The sequence below is a fragment of the Cupressus sempervirens genome, chromosome 4, assembly GCF_028749045.1.
Source record: "Cupressus sempervirens isolate cs-2001-9-10 chromosome 4, ASM2874904v1, whole genome shotgun sequence".
Lineage (NCBI taxonomy): Eukaryota > Viridiplantae > Streptophyta > Pinopsida > Cupressales > Cupressaceae > Cupressus > Cupressus sempervirens.
In genome coordinates, this window is record NC_143121.1 from 7,781,966 (window position 1) to 7,809,114 (window position 27,149).

Consider the following 27,149-nt stretch of genomic DNA (forward strand, 5'->3'; position numbering starts at 1 on the left):
TTATATTATTTTAAAAAATTATGTACTTTTTCTTTTATAATTAGAAATAGTTATATTCAAATATTAATTAAAATAATTAAAAATATATTTTAGATAAAATAAAAGTAATAAATTTCTGAAATAAATTGAATCAGATAGAATAGATTAATTTAATTTTTTTTTAAATAAAGCTTTTGAAAAGTTTAAACCTTATTTGTACTATTGCAAAGTGAAAACGAAAAGATGTGTGGAAACAATCTCAAAATCACAATTCAAAGACATGAGTTATTGAATTTTTTTCCAATAAAATTATATATTACAATTTTCTTTAATATTGCTGCGTAACGATCCTTCTAATTTTTGATGAATACTCCTTCTAATTTTGAAGAACAGCCGCTCAACTTTAAAATTTTTAACTTCGAGAGATTTCCAAAACTTGAGGGCCATTCTTCTAAGCCAGGACAGTTGCGCAACTCTATTTTTTCCAGATTCTTGAGTTCCCCAATTTTAAAAGGAAGTTCCCTCAACTTAGGGCATCCTCTTATGCGTAGTTCCTGTAAATTTGTTAGCTTTTCCAGTCCATCTGGTAACCTTTCCATAGCTGAAATACTCGAAAACCCCAATTCTACAAGCGAGGAAAGTGGAATGTCCTTGGAAGGGATTTTACAACTTGCACTTCCATTCTCTGAAGAAATTATATTTGTAATGTTCATCAGACGCAGAGTTGGAGGAAGCTTCATATTTTGGCACAACAAGAATGAAAAGGATGTCAAGTGTCATTCTAAAATCTAATCGAAGCTTTTAATTGAAACGATAAATGTTTCCAGATCATACCTCGTACAATCTCATGCCTTGCGTCGATGGGCCCTCGTAGTATCGAAGATGCTCTAATTTCCCGAACTCCATTGGTAAATCAGGAATGTCACTCGGAAGCTCGAGGTGTCTGAGTTGTTTAAATGGCTTATGACATTTGCCCCTGAATGTTATTGCCGTTGCTTCCTCATAGTGTAGTACTCTTAGTGAATTACTCATACAGTTCCAATGATATTCATTAATTTCTACTGGAGGATGACCAGATGATTCTTCTAAAAATATGCCTTCTAGATTTTTGAGTTTCTGCACGCAAATAAACAAATATATTATTTTGATTGTGGATACCAAATATATTGACAAGAGACATTGTAAGTAGGACATATATACCTGTTCGTCCTTCAAACATTCGTATAAAGTGTCACCGTCTGTGATTCTGTTTCCTTCTGACATCTTTTTCCCTCTCGCTCGGACTATGTCGTGAACAATCACACGGCCGTGTTCATTTGTCTTGACGAATGACGCCTCTTCCAGAGCTCTGAATTCCTCCTCTCCAACACTGTATGCCACATTTTTGCCGATGAAAAATTTATCTGCTCTATTATAAAAGAAGGATGCGATGTCTAGAAAGGCCTCTTTGACAAGTGGCGAAAATCTACGGTATACAAAGTCAACCATACGGTCGGTGATATCCTCATCCTCTACCTTCTCCCCTTCTCTAATCATCTCTAATATTTCTATGTTATTTGCAGTTCTGATACTCATTGCCAGCTGTGCCGCAGTTATTTCAAGCAGAAGAGGAACACCACCACAAAGTTTGAGCAGCGCCCCTATGTTACCTTCGTCGTTGTACTGTGGAACACTCTTCAACAGAAGCTCTCTGGCCTCTGCGGATGGAAGAGGGCTCACCGCATACGCTTCTCGTGGAATTTTCCATGCCACAAGAATGTCAGTCTCCCGGAGATTTCTTGTAGTGAGGAGAATTCTGGCATTGGGTGGAAGACAGCTGCCCAGATCTGCAGGAAGAAGTTCCTTGAGATCTTCTCTTTGGAGAGCATTGTCGATGTACAGAAACAGAGACTTATTTGGGTTATTTTTGAAATATGACCAGATCATTCCGCGACCTTCGTCACAGTCTCTCAATTTCACATTAAAGTTGAACAATCCGTTCAGAATCTGCTCTTGGAGGGCTTTGAGATCATTCTTTGAACAATGTTGAACAATGCTGATTCTGCAGTGCTTGTAACTTCGGAGGTCGATATTTTTATAAACATCATCGGCAAGAGTTGTCTTCCCGATGCCCCCAAAACCGTGGACAACCACAGCTTTTGAAGATGGATTTTGTGCACTTAAATCCAAGACCCGGATCACTTCTTCTCGTGCACTGTCGATCCCAACTGCAAAGTTTTGTATGAAATTTGAATTCAAAATTTTCTGGCAAAATTTGAAGGAAAACATGAAAGAGAAATATTGGTGAAATTAGAAATATTCTACCTGCTCGTTTGTACGTATAGATTTCCTGTGATTGGGGGAGCAGTCTTTGGCAGTCTTTGCTGTATGTCAATTATACCCCACAGTTGGAGATCGTTGTACAGGCGGTCTATTTTGAGTTGGAAAGCTTTTAAACTCTCCGCATTGACCGATGCAGTAAGAAACCTTCACACAATTTATACATTTATTTAAAATTAAATAGGTTTTGGTCTTCTTTGCATTTATATTGTTCCAATAGAATAACTTTTTCAAACATTCAACTAAAATCGATAGACTTTAAAATGTTATTATTAAAATATATTGACTATTAAAGTCTTATGTTTAGATTTGTCAATTTTTATTTTTGCATTTTTTAACACCTAATTATTTCGTACTATTTATTTATGTTTTAAATTATGTTCTGTAATTTAAAAATGTATTAGAATATACGATTTTATTTATTTATAATATTTTTAATGATTATTCATAAGATATTTTAGTTTTTTATAATTTATAAATAATTGCTATATTCAAGTATAAATTTTAAATATAAATTAGTTCATTAAATATATATTAATATAAAATTATTTTTAAAATAGAATATAACTTTATTGTCAATCTTAAGAAAATAAAATAAAGATTTTATTTATTTTTAAAATAAACTTAATATTTAATTTAATTTTTTTTGCAAAATAAGTTGAGAGGTATCTAATTTCAAAAGAATTAATAAAAATTTAGTAAATATTGTATTCAAATCAACACAAAAATTCCATTAATAAACTATTCTATTTGTTTATATATATATTATGTCTTGATATTAATACATCTAAGTTCTATTTGTTTTTATATATATTATGCCTTGATATTAATACATCTAAGTTTTATAACACTCAAAAATTTTAGCAAATCAAATTTAGACAATGATTTATTTCACCAGGTGCAAATTTCTATTTTGTTTTTCTGAACGTCAAATTTTTTTTCAAAATCAAAAATGTTTACATTGAAGATTGCTGTAGAAAGCCTCTCTGCTTAATTATTTGTTTAATATAGAAATTATAAAATATTTTCTTATTCTTTATGTTTTACTATTCTACTTTTTCATATTCCTTTATTTATTTTAAACTTTTTAAAACTTTCTTCAATATTATATTGAAACGTTAATAATTTGAAAAGGTTGAAAAAATATATATTATATTCTTATTTTATGCATTTAATTTTTTTAATGTTTTAAATTTATGAATAATTTGACTTTACTTAATATGTATAATTTGTTTCTAATTAGTAAATAAAGATAAAAATCGCTGTTGTGAAAAGTAAGAGTCGCTATTCAACTTTTAGGGCTGCTTCTTACTATTTCTCCTTCAATAGAATCAACATTTTTTTATTTGTAATTTACTTGCAGTCTCTCAAATTGTACCAAAATAATTGTACTCACCTGAATATTTTTTAGGCTGCTAGTTGGGAGGCGCACAAGCAGCATCCTACAACAATGCACTCCACTGCCTCGTTTAACTTCTGCTTCTGCTCTGGCATTTCTTCGTTTAACTCAATAATTTGCTTCCCAAGATTTACCATAGCTTTCAAAATTTCAAGGCACTCTCTTTTATTGTTAAACATCTCATTGATTCTAGTCAGTACAAAACCCACCACAGAAAGTGCTGCTCCTACCCAGTGAATTTTTCCAGCGTCTCTGAGCAAATTTATAAGTACATTCTGTGCCTCCGCACTCAAGTCACCAATGGAATCTTTCTGTGTGCAGAAAGCCATAACACGTAAGCAACCGATGACAATCAACACCTAATTAATGTAGTTTATATCCCCAATTTGCAGATTTACATCCACCCAATTTTATCAAAACTGGATATTAGAGATTGATAAGGAAGCTTTACCTTTTGAGGAAGTTTACCAACGTGTTTATCCACAAACTCGAGGAACGTTTGGCCATCCTGTATATATGAACCTACTTCTGAACTGGACCCTCCTTCACACTTCTCTCCTGACTAAATTGGACAGCAATAAATATAAGTTGAATAGATCCAATTAAAATGAGAATCAATTAGGAAAGCAATGTATAGCAATTTTTGGAGAGCGAAAGATAAATTTAAAATTATAACTTGTACCAAAACATATGGGCAGATTATAACTCACAGCGTTCTTCAATAGATCTTCAATGAATTTAATCAGATCGTGAAGCTGGCTCACATCATTGAATCTATGTAGAAAACTATTCAAATCGGTCATAGTGGTGGGACTAGACTGTCCAGCATTTTGGGATCGTTGTGAAGATGATGGAGATGTAGAAGGCCCAACATTGGCTGGCTGTTGAGAAGAGGATGAAAAGCAACTGCAGGAGAAGCAGCATGAAGGTAAACAAAACTTGCCCATTATGAAAACCCTGAGGAAACAAATACAAAGAGGAAAGATAATTCTGAAAAAAACGAGATGATCAAACACTGGACTCGTTTCGCCTTTTATCGTTGTAATTTGTGTTCATCGAAGGCAATTTTTTTTTTTCAGGCAACTGTCGATGTGGACCATGGTTGAAAAGATGGATTTGAAACAAAGTTATTCAGACCATGAGCACCCAAGTTTGCCACGTTTAAAAAGAAGCATAGGAAACTTGTTGCGAGTCCCATACATCGAATAATGCTGGGCTTTAACTCCACAACATGAAAAGAATAGAAATGCTGTTCCCATTGACTGGCCCGCTCTTTAACAAAGTGGAAACAGGAATGAATACTCATAATTTATTTAGCTTAAAGGGCGTTCTGAAAGAATTTAAAATTTATTCAAAGCAAGATTTGATTAAGATATGTTCTCTGAAGTATGGCTCTGGTCAAAAGACAGGAATGTACTGTTTACTTAAGCTTTCCAGGCTGGCCTCTTAGTTAGAAGATGATCGCTCTAAGAAATGCATAGATTCAAAGTTCAATAATCAATAATCGATGGCTCTGGAAGCTTCTCGCAAGAAAATCCACCACGGAAGTGAACATGGGCTTTGTCAGAGCGAAAGTAACCTTTGATGCTCGCTTCATTATTAACTCTAGGCTCTTGCTTCCTCCATGACTTCCCTTCCAACGAGAGGCAAGTGTTGTTGGCTATCAGTTCTTCTATGACCTCAAAAGTGACCCTGTCAATGGTGACCCAGCGCTTCTTCCAGGAATCGACGAATTGATAGTTGACCATCTCATCATGACCCTCAATGCTTTCCATAAACGGAATAAATCCGCCGTCTTTCAGATAGGACCTCATCACTTTGTCATCCCTAACAATCTTCTCAATTCTCGACGCTTCCAATATTAGGTTTGCCCCTTCCATCACCTCATCATCATCCAGGTTGACAACCAACTCCTCATCTCCGTCATTATGCTCAGCCACCATATTCTCCACAGAACAGATCAGACTTTCAGTGAAAACCAGAAACAAACCCTTGCAAATTATGCAGTAGCTTTTACAGCTAAAGAAACCACAAATGAATAAAGGTTTTTTGGGAGCAGTAACAATTAAGTTAAAATCAAGTGACCAAATCACCAAATCCTTGTGACATCTCATTAACTCCTTATCTCAAGATTTGGAAGCCCATCTTGGGTGGCATGAAAAATCTCCTCAAATTTTGTTTGGGGTATCGACTTTTCTCTACCCATTACAAATCATGATTGTCATCTCTTCACTAAACAAAGGCCTCTTCTAATATCATCACCATCATAACATTCCCAACAAAAGTAGTAGGATAGCTAAAAGTCTTAGCTAAATCCATCATGGAAGGACAACCCTTATCGTATGCTAGGTTGTGCATAATAACATAAATGCCTCTTTATGCACAAGCAATTTGATCGTCAGTGGGAGATCATGCTTGTCACACCAAACTTGATCATTAATAATACTATGGTTGTATCCTACCAGGTTGCTAGCAACTTGGTTCCCTTCCTTGTGTACGTGTTGTATCCTGACATCATTAAGACTATTCATGATACATTGGGCATCTCCGATAATAGATGTGGTGTTCTAGCACATCTTATTCTCCCCCTTACCATCTTTACTGACTATCACAATGTCTCCCTCTTTAATCAAATTTTAAACTCCCATGCTCATAGCTAACTTGACGTCTGATGTCAAAGCACATTAGCCTCATTGCTTGAGACATTTCCGCATCTCCTAGAGTATTCTCTGATATCAAGACCTTGAGAATTTGAAATTATTTCTCTTGCAGTTGCTCCCTCCACTTGCTTAGATCCATCAAAATTCAATTTCAACCAATTTGGGGGGGCTACCTGCCAATTAGTCTGCATCGTGTGGATTGTCTTTGAATTGTCCATTCTGTCAATAATTTGATTAATGCCCCAAACTCTTTCTCATGCCTGCTCAATATAGGTCAAGGGGTAGGGATGAGGTTTCCACTTCCATATCAAGCCACACTCACTTATTCCTCCTAAAAATTTATGAACAACAACCCCTGGGGAGTACCTATATCTATGAATATGTGGTTATTTTATTCTTCCCATAAGTTCTAGCATACATATGGTGGGATAGCCTTCCATAATTTTTTTGTAAGTGGATGTTGTAGAGAGCACTACCACCCAAGAATAAGTTGGGAGATTGAGTGGTTGAAGACCCATGATTCTCCAATCTACACAAACATACTTAGCCAAACTTAGGCAGAGTAAGGGCAATGGATAAAGAGGTGTGGGATGGATACTTCCTCCTTATAGCATAGCATGCATCTATTGCACATTTGGAAGCTACATCTCTTGAGGTTATGAATGGTGAGAACACTATTGTTCTCAACCAACCACTAGAAGAAATTTATTTTGGGTATTAAGTGAGGGTGCTAGACATTTTTCCACTCCAGATTTCTCCTATGACCTACTAGGGAAGTGTAATCAGACTTCACACTAAATTCCCCATTTCCATTTTTGTCCCATATAACTCTATCCTCCTCTGAGAAGGAAGGCATATGTCTCCTCTTCAGCCTAGTGTTAGGGGGGGGGGGGGGGGGGGGGAGGGGGGGCTGAATTAGAAGTACCACACTTTTAACCTTTTTCAACCGTTTAAATCAAATAATTAAAAAGTAAACTATATGCATGTAAACATATAAATGAACATAAAGTAAACACATGCAATAACACATAACGCTAGATTTTGTAACCCAGAAACCCTCGAGGAATAAGAAGGTAAAACCAGTGTGGGGATGATACCCACAAAAACTACTGTTGCAATAATTATTTGACCACTTCTGATGGTTTTCCCTGTGAGATGCCTACCCTGTTAAAGGCTTTACACAGTATCAATAGTGACCTGATTAGAGGATTTACAAACACTTTACATGAAGTGTCACCCTGTTAAAGGATTTACAATAGGTTGTTAAACCCACCTAATACATAGGATTTTCAATCACCTTCTCCAAATGTTCTCCTACCTAGTTGTTAAGCTAACCTATCAATATAGGATTTCCAACATCTAATACAATGTCAAGAAAGTATTAGAACAATAAACCTAATAGTATGCAATCTCTAATTGTTGGATTCAGGTACTTGATCTACTCTCTCTGATCTTGATCCTCTGAGATCTGATATCTGATCATGTCCCTTGTTCCTTGTGTTGTTCTGATCAACTGTATATGAAATTTCTGCTCTATTCCTCTAAGTCTTTCCTTCTTCACACTGAATTTTTCTATATTCACCCCATACACTATTCTCTACCACATATACAATGGGTTTTCGACCTCCTTTTAAAGATTGTGAAGACATAGGGTTAGGTATGGATCTACGATCCAAATTGAATCTCAAATTCTCGCTTATTTTTTGCATTTTTCTCATTGGTTGCATGCCTTCTCCATTTTTCTTATTGGTTGCATGTTGATTACATAGGAAATATAAAAGATTCATCCTTATCCTTTTTCTCCTTTAAAATCTCTCTATGTCAGCTCCAAAAATGGTTTACATCTGAATTTGTGAGGGCATAAACTCATATGTTGATTTTGTGTTACTCGGCACATACTGGACTACTGGTGCTTGGCATACATTCTATTCTAGATTTCTCGGCACCTATTACACTCTATCTTGCTCAGCACATATATGATTCTGGCTCACTCAGCATACGAAGCATTCTAACTTCCTCGGTATCAATTGTGACTCAGCACCTATATGTCACTCGGTACCTTTTGAAAATCTGACTCGGCACACATTATGGCTCGGCATGCATGGTGTAGTCAACTTCAATACAAAAAGTGATTAAGTGTGTTGACACTCAAATGTCAAAACTATCTAAGGACTAACAATCTCCCCCTTTGACATGAGTGTCAAAAACACTTGACTAAACATTACTGATCTTGTCCTTATGAGTACCTTATCCACAAAATTTCAAAATTGTTCATTCAAAATTTATTTAATATCTGTTCAAAAAAATTTCAAAAATAACTTAACTCCCCCTAAGTTGATTTCTTCCTTGTCATTCTTGCAACCAAAATTATGTATTGAATGTGCCTAATACTCTTTGTCTTCTGCCCTATACCTATATTCTATACCTGTGTCTCTATATCTGATCTATCAGTGCTTATGAAATCTCTACATTTTGTATCAGAGGTAGTTTCCATATGATTGCCAAAATGTTGTATCTCCCCCTTTTGACTATATCAAAATGAATGAAAGATTGTAAACAAAATGTATAACATTCTCCCCCTATTTTATTTTCTCCCTAAAACATATATCTCCCCCTTTATTATTTCTCCTCCTTTTGACACTAATGTCAAAGGGTTCTGAGGAGTAATACCATACTTAGCCAAAAAGGTACTATTTACCTCCATTATTATTTTCAGAGTTGCATCCCAATTCTCCAAAGCTATGTCAAGTGACTTGTGCTGGATGGTAGTCTCTATAGCAAGGTGTACAAGTCCATCAAGTGTAGAAAGATTTGGATCTTTCTTTAAAACTGTTTCAACATAAACTTGTTCCTTGTGGAGGACTTCTAAATGAGGGGTTATGGAGGACTGGATCTGCATCAATTTTCCTTAATATTGGCCTCCTCTGCTATTAATAAAGCGAACTCCCTTTGTGTGTGAAGCGATTGTGCAAAATGCTTCTCACTCTGAGATGGATCCCTAGGTAATTGCATGCTCGAGATTTTCAAGTTTCTTTCCAAGCTCATTATTCTTTGGTTCATTTCTTGTGTGAAATTTGAAACGTCACACAGCTTCCTATACAATGAAAAGATGTTTTCAAGAACAATTTTGGCCTTATCTATTGTCTTGGCCAACACTACCTATTGAAGTGCTATGCCACTTGATATCTTTTCATTCACCTTTCCTTGAAATTTTCTCTCTGACCATTCCATGAGTTTAACATTGGTGTCCTGGTCTTCATTTGTCACCTAGTCAACTATGTCTGATAGTTGCTCAATTATTGGCTTTCCTTCATCTGGTGACTACAAGCTGAAGGCATCTATGAAGATGTCCTTGATGTCATGAAGTACTTTCTTATATTTGAATTCTTTCCTCGGTATTTCCTGCCTCATTCTTCTATCTAATGCATTTTGCATTTTAGTCATTTGTGCCATGGTTATAGTCTTGGAATCATAGGAAGGAATCACAATATCTTCATCTAGTGCAGGGTCTCCATAGTGAAGTACCCTGGCCACTCTAGTTGAGCTCGAGCGTGGAGTTGAAAATTGCAAGGGGATGGCTTCAGTGCTTAACTTTTGAATGGTCTTAGTAGGAGTGCCAGTCTTTGGTAGTTCTATCAATGTCTAAATTGCAGCATGTTCCTTTTCTTTTGTTGCATCTTCTTTTTCATCTGATTTTCTCTCCTCTACACTTGACATCTGAATAGTATCATTTGTTGCATTTGGTGGAGGTGGTGGTGGAAGCATCAAAAATTTATTCCTAGTAGTTGTGTATGTGAAAGGTTGTTCCTTTGCCTTCACCTTTTCTCTTTGTGGTGCTGCTACTGCTCTTTGTAGTTCATCTACACTCACCAATACAAGGCTTGTACACAACTGTTCCTATAGAGTAGATTGGTGAAGAATCTTTGAGAGATCCTCTAAAGTAAGTCGATTGATGTTCTGAGCTGACTTGTTAGTAACATCCTTTATGATTACTATCTCTGCAGGTGTAGTGATTACATGAGGTGGACTGGGAGGTGGCAATTATGTGTCTTGCACACTTTGTTCTTCTTGTTGTTGTTGGTCAGTTGTTGCCATAGTTTGTTCTCCCTTCGCTGATTCTTCTTCTTTCTCTTTATTCTCTTCCTCACTTTTCTTTTCGTCCTCTTTCTTTTCTTCTTCCTTCTTCTCTGTTTCCTTTGCCTCTACCTCTCCTTTCTATTCTTTTGCCTTCTTTTCCTCTACCTTTTGTTTGGCACTAGTTTCTACCTTATTGGTTTCCTCTGCTTTATCATCAGGAATTTTATATTTTTTTTTCCATTTCTGTGTGGATTTATTTACAACATCCTCAATTTGGTTTTGAAGGATGCAAAATGATCTATATTTGGGTGCAAATTTCCCACTATGTTTCTTGTTTGCCTTTGTTATTTGAGCCTTTGTCATATCAGGCTTCACTTGAGCTAGGGTAGATTCTCTAATCTCTCTCTCCATCTTTAGATAATAATGCCACTTATTTTCAATTATTTCATAAAGTTCCTTGGGCATAGTATTGTCAAGCTCTAGAGGTGTGTTTTTGAATTCTGCCATCATGGCATACACAGATTCCTCTATTTTATTCTACTCTTCCCTACTGAGATTATTGAAATTTAGAGACTTTAAATCATTTAAATCTACATTTTTAATCTTATTACAAAGTTTTTCAATTAAAAATTTAGGAGGATGGCTTACCACTTTAAACTAGCTAATGTCCTCTGATTTTGTCATTTCTTCATCATCTATATTTGGCTAAGCCACATAGCTTCTTTTCTTCTTGGGTTCTTTTGCAGGCTGTGCAGTATCTTTTTTCTTCTCTTTTGATGCCTCTTTGGCCTTTTGAGTAGATGCTCTTGTAGTGGCCCTTGTTGCTGGAGCTGGTTTGGTTGGAGCTTGCTTTGTGACCTTTTTAGGCTTGGGCTAAGTTGTAGGTTGTGTTTTTGCCTTTCTCTTTTTCTGCTTGGTAGGTGTAGGTGCTTCCTCAACTTCTTCTCCCTTGGAACCTTCCTCCTTTTCTCCCCCTAAGCCTTTTGTCAGCTCATCTGGCCCTTGCCCTTGCTCTTCTTCTTCTTCTTCACTTTCTCCTTGTACTTCTTCTTCTTCTTCTTCTTCGCCTGCTTCACCTCTAATGTTTTCCCCAAATGTCTTCTTTATCTTTCTTACCATTTTATCTTTCTTCTTGATAACAGAAGCAGTTTTCAATTCAATCTCATCTTTGGACTTGAAAACATCATATGTCCCAAAGTGAGGAGAATTCTTATCTATCTCTTTCGCTAGCAATGTTGTGATTGTTGCAGAGGCTTCATCTATATCAAGCTCATATCCTAATGGCCTTAGCCATCTTACTCTTGGTATTGATGCTTGGATATAGGTGTAGTCAATGTCAACCAAGAAATATATGTTATTGACATGCTTTTCAACTAAAGAGACTGGTATCCTCATTCTTAGCTTCATAGATTTCTTAAAGTCTTCAAAATAAGTTGTCATCTATGTCTCAAAATTGTCTCCCATTTAATCAATAAACTCATTAATTTGGGTGACTATAGACTTGTTAGAATTCTAGTTTACCTTCCCAATTGAAGGGAATTCTTCCATTACATAAAAGAATATGCACATAAGAACTGAGCCAAATTTGCATTGAGCACCTTTTGATCTCCTTATTGCTCCTATGTTCTCATTAATTTTCTGCAACATAAGTTCTGCCAGATCATAAGTATGATCTTTCTTCACCAACTTATAAGCCACATCAACAGCTATGTAGGGTACGATGTTCAGTCTTCTGGATTGATAGAATTTATGTGAAATTATCCTCATAGAAAATTCAAGTAGGGGTTTAGTCACAAAGTCAATAGTCATTCCCCTATTATTCCATTTTGCACCTATATTCTTCTCAATAACCTCCTTTCTATCACTTCTCAAGGTCTTTGGCCACTCTAGGGTTGGGAGACCAGTAACCATATGCACTATCCTCTTTTTAATCTTGATAGGTCCTATCTCTAGCCATAAATATCCATCATGAATTCTACTCAAGGCAATGCAAATCCATTCTGTCTTAATCACCGTGGGGAAACTAGGGTTTTGGTCAGACCCTGCTTTTCAAAAATTTGGAACTCGTCCTTCAATATCCCATTGTCACATAGCTTATCAAAGGCATGGAATATTTCTAGATCACCAATGGCACCAATTTTGCAGTTGTAGCACTTTCTCATGTCTTGAACTATGAAAACTTTGGGTGGAATGATAGATAATGCACCAGCTAGGTCGTTTCTATAGGAAACTTCAAGTATTGGTCTAAATTTAGGTTGCTTGACCTCATTGCTAACTAGTTGAATCTCATGGCTCTCTTTTGCCTTAGGATTTCTTGAGCTAGAGGCCATTTTACTGAACTAGGGTTTTAAATTAAAAATTGTAACTCTATGTAGTTTGGCACTTGATAAATACCTTTGAATCAATGAGTTCATGTTGGATTGATGTTGGAATTTGTGCAAATGACTATAAGGTTGCTTCTTGATCACCTCTTTGCTCTTCTCATCTTTTCTTTGCATTTGAATGGTGTAAAAATGAACAAAATTTGACCTTATACCTATCAAAGACCTAGCATTAAATGCTTCATGCATACAGCTATAAACTTGGCACTTAAAGATTCAATATGACTCAACTCCCATTGGATTTCATTTACTCAGCTTCCACTAGACTTCTACTTCACTCGGCTTCAACTATCAGCTCTGTTGTTACTAGAAACTTGGCATCCATTGGAGCTTTACTTGGCATCTAAGGGTAACTCGGCAACTTCTTAAAAATTTTGCTTGGCACATTTGCTCATGCAGATTTCTTCTTTCCAATACTCCTTTGTTCTTGGAACTGATGTATGATTTGACTTTGTATATCAGTCCCATACACCTATTTTTTGCTTAGTTGGACAAAGTGTGATCACTTGACCTCTTGGGTGAAGTGATCTCTCCATTTGATGTGCTACACTCACCTCTCTTTTTCCAAGTCTTGTTCATTTGTCCTCTTATTTGTTCAACATCGACCTTCTATTTTCTTTTGTTGACTCTTGTCTTGGGTGCTTTTGACTTTGTTGGGCAATTCCTACTGATGTGTCTAATTTTTAGGCAACTCAAACATGTATTTTGGCTTAGCCATTTGCTGTAGCTTCCTTTAAATGTGTCCTTATGAAATTTTTAAGAATGTGTCCATACTCCTGACAATAGTGACAGCTATTATTGGTGTTGTAATCCCAGTTGTAGTGATGTGCATGATTAGTTCCTCTTGCTGGCTGATTAGGTGTCCACATAGGCTTTGATCTGCATTCAAATGCTCTATGTCCATTTTTTTTTTAATTGTAGTAGTGACATTCAAATCTTGGTGTCCACATGTTCTTGCTTCTACATTCATGTGCTTGATGTCCTTGCATTTTGCACTTGTGCCAAAAGCTTGCATTTGTGGGCTTATCATGCTAATGATTGTTCTTGCTCCTGCACACATTAGAGGTATGTCCCTTTTTACCACAGAAATGTCAAGTAGGTTTAGTGTTCTTACCTTTATTGATCCTTTCTTCTACAGTCTTGGATGATTCTCCTTGTCCAGTGTTGGTGTAACCAAGTCCTAAAGTGTCATTATTAGCCCTTGGTGATTTTAGTGGTTGCTCAAAGTACTTGATGGCCTCATTGGGTTTATTGTAGCTTTCTCATATCTCCTTTTCTCTCTTCAATATATTTTGCAATTTTTCATTCTGCATTTTCAAGGTGGAGATCTCAATGTCCTTCATGTTTAGCTCGTGATGAGCATTCATCATCTAGCTTAAGGTGTCCAGCTGCATGTTTGAAATCTTTTCAAACTCAATTGTCTTCTCCTCCAATCTATTGGTAAGATTTCTCTTGTCATCTTCTATCATGGCCTTATCTTCAATAGCTCTTTTCTTTTGTTCAGTCACTTCACAAAGCATTATGACTTTTGATTCTTATTCAAGCTTGAGTAATTTGATTTCTTCAGTTTCTGCTCTATTTTTCTCCATCAGTTCTACTATTACTGCATCAAATTCCTTGGAATCTCCATTGGAAAACACTTGTGTGGTATCAATATCCTTGTAGAGTATGTCATTTTCAGCTATGGCCATCTCCTTCCTTCTTTTTAAAAATTTTCTCAACTCTTCTCTGGCTTCTTCCACTTTTTGTAGAGCTAGGTGCAGATCAATCACTTGATTGTCTATGATCTTCCCAAGTTTGAAGACTTACATGTTCAGACCTTTTCTCTAAGTTGTTAGGCTTCTCCTTGTGAGAACCAATAGCTCTGATACCAATTTTTGGAATGTTCAAAATGGGAAGAGTACATTTGAGGGAGGCGGGGCGGGGTATGGTGGGGGGGGGGGGGGGGGGGGGCTGACTTAGAAGTACCACACTTTTAACCTTTTTCAACCCTTTAAATCAAATAACTAAAAAGTAAACTATATGCATGTAAACATATAAATGAACATAAAGTAAACACATGCAATAACACATAACACTAGATTTGGTAACCCAGAAACCCTCTAGGAATAAGAAGGTAAAATTGGGGTGGGGATGATACTGCAACAATAACTATTTGACCACTTCTGATGGTCTGCCCTATGAGAGGCTTGCCTTGTTAAAGGCTTTACATTGTATCAATAGTGACCTGATTAGAGGATTTACAAACACTTTACATAAAGTGTCACCCTGTTAAAGGATTTACAATAGGTTGTTAAACCCACCTAATACATAGGATTTTCAATCACCTTCTCCAAAGGTTCTCCTACCTAGTTGTTAAGCTAACATATCAATATAGGATTTCCAACATCTAATACAATGTTAAGAAAGTATTAGAACAATAAACCTGATAGTATGCAATCTCTAATTGTAGGATTTAGGTACTTGAGCTATTCTCTCTTATCTTGACCCTTTGAGATCTAATATATGATCATGTCCCTTGTTCCTTGTGCTATTTTGATCAACTGGATATGAAATTGCTACTCTATTCCTCTAAGTCTTTCCTTCTTCACACTAAATTTTGCTATATTCTCCCCATACACTATTCTCTACCACATATACAATGGGTTTTTGACCTCCTTTTAAAGATTGTGAAGATTTAGGGTTAAGTATGGATCTATGATACATATTGAATCTCAAATTCCCACTCATTCTTTGCATTTTTCTCATTGGTTGCATGCCTTCTCCATTTTTCTTATTGGCTACATGCTAATCACATAGGGAATATAAAAGATTTGTCCTTACCCTTTTTCTCCTTCAAAATCTCTCTATGTCAGCTCCAAAAATGATTTACATCTGAGTTTGTGAGGGCACAAACTCATATGCTGATTTTGTGTTACTCGACACATATTGGACTACTAGTGCTTGACATACATACTATTTTGGATTGATTGACACCTATTACACTCTATTTTTCTTGGTACATATATGATTCTGGATCACTCGGCATATGAAGCATTCTGACTTGCTCGGCATCAATTATGACTCGGCACCTATATGTCACTCAGCACCTATATACTACTTGGCACCTAAAGTAACTCGGCACCTATTGGAAATATGACTCGACACACACTATGGCTAGGCATGCATGGTGTACTCGGCTTCAATATAAAAAGTGATTAAGTGTGTTGACACTCAAATGTCAAAACTATATAAGGACTAATAGTTATGTTGTATCTTCTCAATAATATATTTGAACGTACTAGACATCTTAATTAAATATAAGAAGTAAATAGGGATATCTTGCATAGAAGCTAGGAGTAATTGAATCTTACCAACATTTCCTTGGACCTTTCCCTTCCAACATGCCAACTTCCTCTACATCCGCTCCACCATTGTATTCTAGAATGGGGGGGTCACATCTTTGATAGTGAGGGGGAAACCTAGATAAGTGTCAGGGAAGGAGACAACTTGACATTCCAATTCCTTGGTAATTTTTTGCTGAGTGGCCATCTCTGTATACCAAAAATACAAATTACATTTTTGACTATTTATATGTTATCTTGAAACTTTATCATATCCATTCAAAGTTATTTTTCAAACCTCTACCTCTCTTATGGAGGATATTCCAAAGAGAAAGGTATCATCATTTTTTTTTTGGAGAACCTTGTGGGGAAGATTTAGTGTAGGTTTAATCACTTTAATTTCATGCCACACCACCAAATCCAAAAGATTTCTACCAATAATTTCAGAAACCATAATGAAGATGTGAGGCAATGGTGGTTCACCTTATCTAATCCCCTTCTTCACTAAGCAGAATGGTCCTAATTAGACATTCACTAGCACCAAAAGTTGGATAGTATTAGTAATCACACCAATCACAATGATGAAGTGTTCCCCAAACCTAATTCTTATGAGAATTTAAATAAGAAACTCTCTACTTACCTTGTCATAAGCCTTAGAGATATAAAGCTTCAGTTCCATAGAAGGATTAACAAACTTTTTCATGGAATTCAAGACCTCATGTAAAGTGATGATGGGGCCCAAGATGTATCTCCTAGGAAAAAATCCATTCTAAGTTGGACTAATAAGTTTTACCAAGATTTCTTTTAGTCTATTGACCACCACTTTTGAGAAAATCTTATAGATGGTATTATAGAGACTTATTGTTCCAAATTCTTCTAATCTAGTAGGTTCATTAGCTTTGGGGATTAAAACTAGAAAAGTCTCATTGAGTTCTGTAAGAATCTTATTACTCCTAATGAATTCCTACACTGCATGGACGAGATCATACTTGACAATTTCCTAGAATTCTTGGAAGAATGTCAGTAGAAAATCATCCAGTCTATGGGCTTTGAAGGAACCCATGGTCAAAATCATGCTCTTAACTTCCTCCTCCATCACCTTCCTAATAATTTCCTAGTTTGTGTCATTGTCAATGATTGGGTTCATAACTTCCAAGAAATCAAACTTGGCCCGAGGTTTAACTAGAACACTATTGGGGTTATAAATCTCTTAGAAGTAGCTTGTTGTCCATTTCTCTAGATCCTCCTCCTCCTGAAATTCTTTTTTTTCATTTTTGAAAATCTTTTGGATCATATTTCTCTTCTTATACTTGGATGTTGACCTGTGGAAAAATGTTATGTTCCTATCTCCTTTTGAAATCCATTGAACTCTACATCTTTTCTTTCAAAAAACTTCTTCCCTTATGGTCACAGTGTTCCATTTTCTTCTCCATTCCTATTCTTTCTCATGGGTAGCCATTGAAAGGTCACCTTCTACCATCCTCCCTTGTAGCTCTTCTAGCTTGAACTTAATTTCTTTCTGCTATTTCAAGATGTCTCCAAAGAAAGTTTTAGTTCACTTTCCAACTTCCCTTCTAACAATTCCTATCTTACTCGTTGTGCAATTCATAGCCAATCCTTGTATTATATTGTTACACCAATGATTAATCTTTTCTCTGAATTGATGATCAACATTCTACTTTATTTCATATAGAAATAGTTTCTTCCGATGGCGGTTATTTGAATGCCAAGTGAGCAAGAGAATTGAATGGTCAGATACTGACCATGGGAGTCCCTGGAGGGAGGTGTATGGGAAGATTTCCTATACTTCCAATATTAGCACTCTATCAATCCTTGCCTGAATAAGATTACTTTCCATCCTGTTATTAAACCAAGTATGTTGGACTCCCTAAAGCTCAATATCCATGAGGCAATTTCTATTCAAGAATCCCACAGGTTTGGCTTGCTCTTTGAGATATCATTTAGACCATCTTTTTTCTTTGAAGGGTATAAGAGGGTATTAAAATCTCTTGCACACATGAAACATGTATCATTCTAGTTCTTCATACAATTAGAAGCTTCCTCCTAGAGTTAAAGTCATCAGTCTCTAGTGTTTAGACAATAGATGTTCAACATCACTTAGTTGTGATTCTCCACATAGTGATCTAGTTGTTATCTCAAAGTTCTATTTACTCATCTTCACTTCCTAAATGAGAACTATTTCCATGTTATTATCTTTGATCATAGATTTGAAAACAAATTGTTTCCTAAGGCTATTAAAACCCCTAATATTCCAAGCTATTAACTTCTTATTTTACCTCTTTGGGTATCTTCCAAGGTCCAATGTAACCCATTAGCTATGTCCTGAGAGGTAGCCTTTGGTCTTGCAACCCTCATTAGGTGCCTTTGTTAGGTAGGATTAGTCAATCATCACTATCACCAAGCCATTTTATTTGCACCGAGTATTATAAAGAAGACTTGTATGTATTTCAGCATGTGCCAAGTTGTAGTTTCTATCAAGCAAGTTAGAGGTTGCCGAGTACTCCATTATTAGCCAAGTTTGTTAGGATATAGTATATATGGACCAAGTACATAATTATGTCAGGTGCTAGCATGCAAAATAGACATGGCCGAGTATCGAGAAACTATGTGTCAAGCAAGATAGTTTAATATATTTGTTTTGAATGTCATTGAATCCTATGTAAACCATTTTTTCAAGCCAAAAATATATTTTTATTATCAAGAAATCAGTTATAGAGGTAATTATACCTTTAATTGCACATAATTAATCCTTATTAAAGGAGATTATCCTATTAGAAAATTGGAAGGAATAAGGGGAAAAAAGGATAAATCTAGGTCATTGATCAAGATTTAGAAGTTTCTAAAGAAACTATTTAAGCATGATCTAAAGATGAAAAATGTAACTAAGAGTTTGAAGATTAGATGGAAGAAAAGTTGAAGGTGAACCATGCAGAGTGACTAGGTAGTGGATTGAACCACTTAGTGCAAAGTTATTGAAGATCAATCATAGAAAGGTGATATCTGATTGAATAGAGGAGATATGTCATGAACATTCAAGTAAAAACTAAAGGATTTGGTATTGATACATTTTAACAGGTTTTTCAGGGTAAATATCTTAATAGAGTGGTACTAACAAGCTTATATAAATCTCATAATAGAGTTCTCACTTAATTGTTTAGTTAAAATCATTTAATCAAGGTAGATTGAATAGGTCTTGTAATCTCTTAATAGGGAAGACCCCTCATAGGGTAGATCATCAGAAGTGATCAAACATTGTAGCCCTAATAGGCATACTTTATTTATATAGTATTGAACATTTTATGGGTTTCATTCCCACCATAGTTTTACCTTCACCTTGGCTTGTTCATGCATTACCAAATCTTTTTATTATGTGTTATGATTTGTGATCTTTCCACATCCTAATTCACCCCCTCCCCTCTCTATATCCTACTGTCCCATTATATTTCCAATAATTGGTGTCAAATTATTCGTTCTCTTAGTTTAACAACTTGATACAAGATACTGAGATGGAATCCTAAAAGCTAGAAAAGGTGGTTGATAACAAGAAGAATGATTTGCAGATTGCCTTGGAGCAAGTTCAGATTGCTAAAGAAGAACTGAGGAAATTATTGAAACAAAGGAAGGATATGGAAATTCAACAATGTGACACACAATATAAGGAAGAATACATTGAGAACATATGAAAAATAGAAGATTTATTGCAGTGAAAGAACAACCTTAATGAAGAAGTAAGGGCATTGAAGAGAGAACATAAAATTATATCTTTAAGGTTATGTGAGGTCATTGAATAAAAGTAAAAGGTTGAATATGAGAAAGATATGGTTAAAGAAGACAAGATGAAAATATCACTAAGGTACAAATTTTGGTACTCAATCAATTTGACATGGCAACTCTGTTAGTGGAAGTCAGTCTAGTGGTTACTAGAAAGGAGGTTGAGATTGTGAATCTGAGATCTGAGAATGATATACTAAAGAATGAGTTGAAAGTTGAAAATTAATTCATTAAGAGGATGAAGAAACCTAATATTTTCATAAGACTACTTGATGGATAGATGTGATCACAAAGATGGCATCATCATACTACTTGATTAGGTTACACTAAGCACATGTCATCTACCAAGCAAGGAGAGTGATCTAAGCATGGAGAACAAAGGAATACAAAGCTAAAGAACAAAAAGGCTATATTTTATCATTGTGGAAAACCATTCTACACAACAAATCTTCGTAGAAGAAAGTTTGGTAAGTCAAATTGTAAGACTGTATTCAATGGTTATTATTTCAATTGCAATAACTAAGGACATAAATCACATGAGTGTAGATAAAATATCAATAAGACACTAATTTCTTCTAGATTTGAAGGTTATTTTTATTCATGTCACAAGTATGGACATAGGCACAAGATTGTAGATCTAATGAAAATTTGAATTAGACAACTAAGAATCTAGGCAATGGACATAGGCAAGGTAAAAAAAATCAATTGAGATTACAATACATGGTACAATTGTTAGTTATGTGGAGTGTATGGACACATTGCAAATGATTGTATAAGAAAAATTTTTAGAGGAAAATATAAAAGATAGATGAATGGTGGCATAGTTTGTTACCATTACCATATGATTGGTCACTTAAGTAGGAATTGTATGAACTTTGCACCAATATTCAATGGTCAATAACTTTAGTGGCTAATATTCACCAATTGGCTAATCTCACTCATCAAAGACTCTAGATTTGGTTTTTTTTTGGCACTTTTGGGGTGTCCATGTTTCCTACACTTTAACAAATTGGGTCCCATGTGTAGGATAATCCCCAATAATAATATAGAAGTATTTATATTTTAGTGATGACTTCGCCAATGGAATCTTATTTTTCCGCATAGATTAAACATTTTCACTTGTACTTTTCAAGGATTATTTTAATAAATGGTCATGTTTGCCAATATTTGGTAAAAATTTAAGTTACACTACATATTAAGTATGTATATTTGACGTTTTCCTCTATTTTGAAGACTTTTCATGAGACATTTTATCCTTTCTCACTATGTCATGAAATATATTTGATTGAGGATGCATGTCTTTACTTTGGGAACTTTCTTTAAAAATTGTTATCCTTTTAAAAGTTTGGCTTGAAATTAAATTTAAGCCATTGATTTAGGATCATCTGAAAGTTAAAAATAATAGGGGTGCTTCTGACAAACACCATTCAATAATTTGGAGGGAAACCAAAAAGATATAAATGGGCTAAATTTGACCTTAAAATTTGATAATTAATTAGGCTCTATATAATAATAATAAAATAGTTATTTGTAGGTATGTGTACTTTTTTCGACCATTTTCATCAATAATGAAAGATTCTCTGGGATTTTATAGAGTTTTCATATTATTGAAAAATAATCGTGAATAAAATTTAAAAAATTCCTACTTAAAAATAAAATTTTTCCAATAGAAATTAATTTTCCCCCCTAAACCAATATTCAATTCGCCAAAATTTTATGCTATTTTCTAAAGGGTTTTAGTTATCCCTGACATTGGTGAATAGAATAAAGGAAAGGAAGTAGTTGAAGTTGAACAAGTAAGAAGCCAGACGAACCAACCCTGGAGAAAGAAAAGGAGTAAGTAGAAGTGCAATAATTGATGTTGAGATCACCCATCCAATGCATTAGGTGATTCCACTACCACAAACTAAGAAAAGAGAGCTATGTATGGAACTATGTTTTAAATTACAAAATCATACATCAGTTCCTAAGATAAGATGCATTGGAGTTTGTATAATCATGTTTATAGATTCATAATGAAAATTTTGAATTTTGAATTGAGTTATGTATGTTGATGTTGAGTTGAACTGTTAGTGTTGTTTGAGTAATTTAGTAATGAGATTTTGAAAGTGTTAAGCGACCGAGTAGAAATTATAGTTATGACCGAGGTAAGATCTTGAATGAGTTGATGAAGTGTGGAAATTTTATAACCAAATTTTCATGTGTTCACTAAGACATCTATATCTCAACCACTATTTATAAAGAGCATTAATGAGGCTCCCATTCTTGAACAAAAACTAAAAATAGTTGAGAAGATCAATGAGCAAAATATTAATATTCAATGGAAATTGATGGAGAGTGCTAAGAGAAAATATGACAATACAATCATGGAAAGTTTTTCTAGTGAAATAGCCATTAATTTGGTTGAAATTTCTACCCAAGATAATGAGGTGGAGAAATTGGTTACATATACTAGCAATCACACCTTGCTATGCAATAGGTATGTCGAAGATATATTGAAGATCAACTATGGAAAAATATATTAAGTAGAAAGTAGTAGAGAGAAAATTGACATTACTCTTAGGGAATATCTTTATATTTCTCTCACTCTCTCTCCATTTCTTTCTATAACTTGATCTACCTCTCTATAACTATATACCTCTCCCTAGTTCTCTCTATCCCTCTAGCTCTAGCTACATAACTATGTCTAGCTCGATTTCCTTTTAGATTTTTGATATGTCTTCATCTCTTATATCTCTATCTATTTGTGCCATTCCCCCCTTCCTCTCTAACTCACTCCATTTCCACTGCACTTCTCTCTATATTTCCTTATATCCATATTAGTTTCTACATCTATCTCCCTATATTTGTGTATCTCTGTATAAATCCCTTTTATTTTATTTCAATAATATGATGATCCAATGGAACACTAATATCATATTTCATTACTACCAATTTAACATTGATTTTTTAAATATAAATTTAGCTTATTTTCCTACAAATATAATTTTCTATATCTATCTTTCTAACTTATAGTTGTCTAATTTGAATTAAAAATCATTCATCTAAAATATTTATAATAATCTTTAAATTATTTATTAATAACAAAAGAGATGGCATAGTATTTTGTTAAATTAAGTGTGGAATCAAAATGTGTCACCTCGAAGATCAAATTGAAGTTGGTGTCTCAAAGTCAAATTGAATTAGCCATATCTCAAATTGCACACATGTAAAACTTCCTATACTACTACTTACATTTAATTGATACATATAATATATTTAATAAATTCACTCTGTAAATAAAATAATATAAAATAATATAAATTTGACAAATTTATAATTTAATTTGTTGCTATTTTTAATTCAATATTCAGTAATAATTACAAATTATTTTTTATATATGTAAAAAGTAAATTAAATATCTTATCTAAAATTACTTAAGAACATATATAAGTAATTGTAAACTTCAATATATACATGATACAGAATTTGGAAACAATATTTACATAGAGAGTTAACATAGCATAATTTATTGTAAAATATCCAACCCACAGTGTACATATGTGATTAAGAGACCTTTAAAAATGTTAGTAATAAGATTCAAAATAAGATGGCCTAAAAGTTCAGTTGACATATATAGCCACTTTGTGGTGTAGCGATTGAAACAACCCATGTTTATAAATCATAAGATTGTGATCCAATCCTAAATGACGAATCCCGTAAAACCATACCCAAGATTAAACCAAGCCCAGTGAAAAGAATGTCGAAGGGGTAAGCGGGTGAAATAAAAAAAGAAATTTAGTAAGGAAACTTGTCTGCTTCTTTCACACTCTTCGTTGCGGTCTTCAATTCCTTATAAGCAAACATTCTGAGAAAATAGTGTGCACTTCTCTCCATCGATCTCAAATGATTACTATGCCATTTTATAAATTAGCAGACACCCATAGAAAATGCAACAACACCACCAATACCAAGCACGATGCCCATAAGAATTTATGGTTTTGAATTCAAAGGAGGATGATAAATCAGACCTTCGAAGTGCAGCTGCAAGTACGCCCACTCGAATAAAGACATTTGAATTTCTTCTGATGGAGAATTGTGCATGTTTTAGAAAATGATCTCTAGACCATATTTTTCATGGCCCTAAAGGCGGATCGAAAGTACACGCGGTGCATCATAAATTGTCATGAAAGGCTGTCTCACAATCATTCTTTGTCACTGCAAGGTATTCAAAGAAACCGTAGTCATCAGGCAACCTTGCGGTGTAATCGATGAATGCGTCAGTGCTTCCATTTTAGGCATTGCCTTTTTATGGGCTCTATCAAACACAAGCAGTTAAGGACCAATCTCACAAACTCCATGAGCAGTTGTCTTGTCTCTAGGGAAGAAGACTTTCATACACCTCCAAAACTAGAAATTATGGAAATCACAGCTTCAATAAGTATTCTCGATACCGTGCATTGATCTACAAGATGGGAATAATGTAACATCCTACGTACTCTTCCCATTTCAACCCATCATTAATGTAATCCACAATTGTGACAGGAAAACGACAATGTAAATGACTACGTCAGAGTCAGTGGTTACCACACATTCAGGCAACTTTATTAGTGTTCGATATTTTTTTAGGCGTTCCAAAATCAGCGATGAAAGCGAGCGGCCCCAATGCTTTCAATGGTCGTCTACTCATTTTCAGAGATTCTAAACCATCGATCGCCATAATCAGCTTGTCCACTTCATAGGGAATGCCTTCGACATAATTAATTCATTGTTTGGAAAATCATGTCTTGTGCCAACATTTAAAAAGGAAATAAGAGAGAAGATAGGAAAGATAGATGTTGATTTTACACAAACTGGAACCACACTAACCTTGGAAGCATATTCTAGATCACTTCATTTTTCAAGATTGAGATTTTTGCAAGGGAATCAATATGAGATCATGCAGGAGGGGAGCAGAATAAGAGATGAGCTGCTAAATATTCAAGATATGTTGGCTCCACATTTGGAAGTCATGCAAAAGAATCTAAATATTGATAAAGATTTAATTCAGAGTAATCAACAGTTGTCCATTGCAGACAACATGATAAATTTGTAGCTATATTAGAAATTCAGAGAATTGTTTTTGATGAATTGAAGAATAAATGGGACAATACAATGTCAATGATTTTGAAATCCCACAAACTATTTTTGAAGTATGGTATACTTCCCAGACCCTTGTTAAGTATATGGACAACCATGACAAAAGCAAGGGCCGACGAATGATGACTCGTGATCAAAGGTATGCCAAACAAAATTCAGAAAATCGGATCATTTATGTGATATGTATTAAATTTTCAAATTTTGTTGTGTATATTATTTTTGGAGTAATAAGAGGCCAGTCTGATACTCAGATAGATGTGTGTGTATTAAAAGATTTTGGAAAGTGTAAGTACAGAAGACTGTGTAGGCTGAGTTACAATTATGGATTATATTCTAACGCAGAGTACTTGTGTTGAAGTTTTGATATGTAAAGTTTTGATCATGACAATCTATTTGTTTCTACTAATATCAAAGGGGGACATTGTTAATTATTAAGGTAATCTTGGTGTTGTTAGTTAGTGCAAAACACTTAGTCATTCACTAGGTAGAATTGGTCAGTCATTACTGCAACCAAGCCATTATATTTAGGCCAAGTATTCTAAAAATGACTTTTATGTATTTTAGGATGTATTGAGTAGTAGTTAGTGTGGAGCAAGTTAGAGGTCACTGGGTATTCTAGTATTAGCTGAGTTTTTCAAGATATATTATATATGCTGAGTACATACTTATGCCGAGTGATATAGAAACCGAGTAAGACAGAGTATGCCAAGAAGAGGTGAAGCCATGTGACAACATGTAGAATAGGCATGGCCGAGTAACAACAAACTATATGTGTTGAGTAAGACAGTTCAAGATATTTGTTTGGAATGACACTAAATTTTATGTGAAATTATTTTTTGAGCTAGGGATGTATTTGTATGATCGGGAAATCAGTTATAGAGTTAATTACACCTTTAATTGCATATCATTAATCCCTATGCAAGGAATTTAGCCAATCATAAAAGTGGAAGGAGTAAGGGGTAAAAAAGATGAATCTAGATCATTGATCAAGATAGTTGGGTGGACCCATAATAGTGGGTTACATTTTTTTCCTAAACAAACACTGAACCATGATTGCTTTTTAAAAAATTCACCTTCAGATGCAAATTTCCATTGAATGGTTGCAAATTTGAAGATGAGGTAAATTAGATCCTTTTAGAATTTTCCATCTAGATTCTAAATATGTTCTTCAAATTTGTTTTTCAATTTGTTTGGTTCAATTATTTTTTCTTCTATGAAAAATTTATATGTTGTCAAAATTCTAATTTTTAAAGAGTGACACTATTCTTGACACACAAAAATTTGTATCTACAATAGATATTGTTGCAAGAGAACCTAGGGTAAGATAAAGCCCTAATCTAAATTTTGGTTCATAGATGGTCTAACCAACCATTGGGGTAATAAAGACTAGTTATAAATTCCCAAGGTGAGTCTAGGTGGTGTGAATAGGTAAGATGTGTTGTGTGAGTCAAATCTTGTCAATTAGGTCCTATAGGCATGATTGCTCAAAATTTTCTCTAGATCGCAAAATGTGATAAAATGATTCAAGATGGGGAAATAAGTGTTTGATAAGGGCCCTTCGGTGTACTAAGGTCATTTTAGGAGGTTTGGGAGCAAACTAGACAACTTTGGAGGTCTAATGAGAAAAAATGCACAAAAGTTGTCAAAACATTGCATTAACAACTTTTCAATTTTGCAAAATTGCTGGACATGTTTTTGTGCATTTTTGGAAAAGAAGACAAATTGGGTAGTTATGGTTAGACTTAAAGGCCAAAATGGATAATGAAGTCTATTTAAGAATTTTCCAATTTCTAAGGGTTGGATAGTTGGTTGTACAGACAACACCTATAGGAAGCAATTTTGTGGACTATAATGAGGTTTTTGAGTATTGAGAAGAAGCATTGGATTGAACTAGTGACTATTTTTTATAAAATAACATCTTGTAGTCATGTTTTGAATCTGTATATAGCTATTTCAATTTTGAGCTTTCAATTGTTAGGGTTTATAAAATTATTTAGTTTTAGTGATCCCATTGTCTAGTTTTGTAGTGCAAGCATGAAAATGTCTACAACTTGAGTGTGCTATGTCAAAAAATCATGGATCTTGGAGAATGAGAAATAGG

At 34.7% G+C, this 27,149-nt stretch overlaps 2 protein-coding genes across 2 annotated transcripts; both read right to left on the bottom strand.

Moving 5' to 3' along the window:
• Positions 1 to 225: 225 nt before the first annotated feature.
• On the bottom strand, positions 226 to 3,848 carry LOC149559663 (uncharacterized). Its single transcript, XM_089824240.1, has 5 exons — positions 3,695 to 3,848; positions 2,284 to 2,445; positions 1,180 to 2,186; positions 814 to 1,095; positions 226 to 713 (listed from the first exon to the last, which is right to left on the bottom strand). Exons 3-5 carry the CDS (start codon positions 1,903 to 1,905, stop codon positions 333 to 335), a joined length of 1,389 nt encoding a protein of 462 aa, XP_089680366.1. The 5' UTR covers positions 1,906 to 2,186; positions 2,284 to 2,445; positions 3,695 to 3,848; the 3' UTR covers positions 226 to 332.
• Positions 3,849 to 4,076: 228 nt separating this feature from the next.
• Positions 4,077 to 4,721, bottom strand: LOC149559664 (uncharacterized). The gene is made up of 2 exons (XM_089824241.1): positions 4,408 to 4,721; positions 4,077 to 4,259 (listed from the first exon to the last, which is right to left on the bottom strand). The coding sequence occupies exons 1-2, from the start codon at positions 4,642 to 4,644 to the stop codon at positions 4,092 to 4,094; spliced, it is 405 nt and encodes a 134-aa protein (XP_089680367.1). The 5' UTR covers positions 4,645 to 4,721; the 3' UTR covers positions 4,077 to 4,091.
• Between the last annotated feature and the right edge of the window lie 22,428 nt (positions 4,722 to 27,149).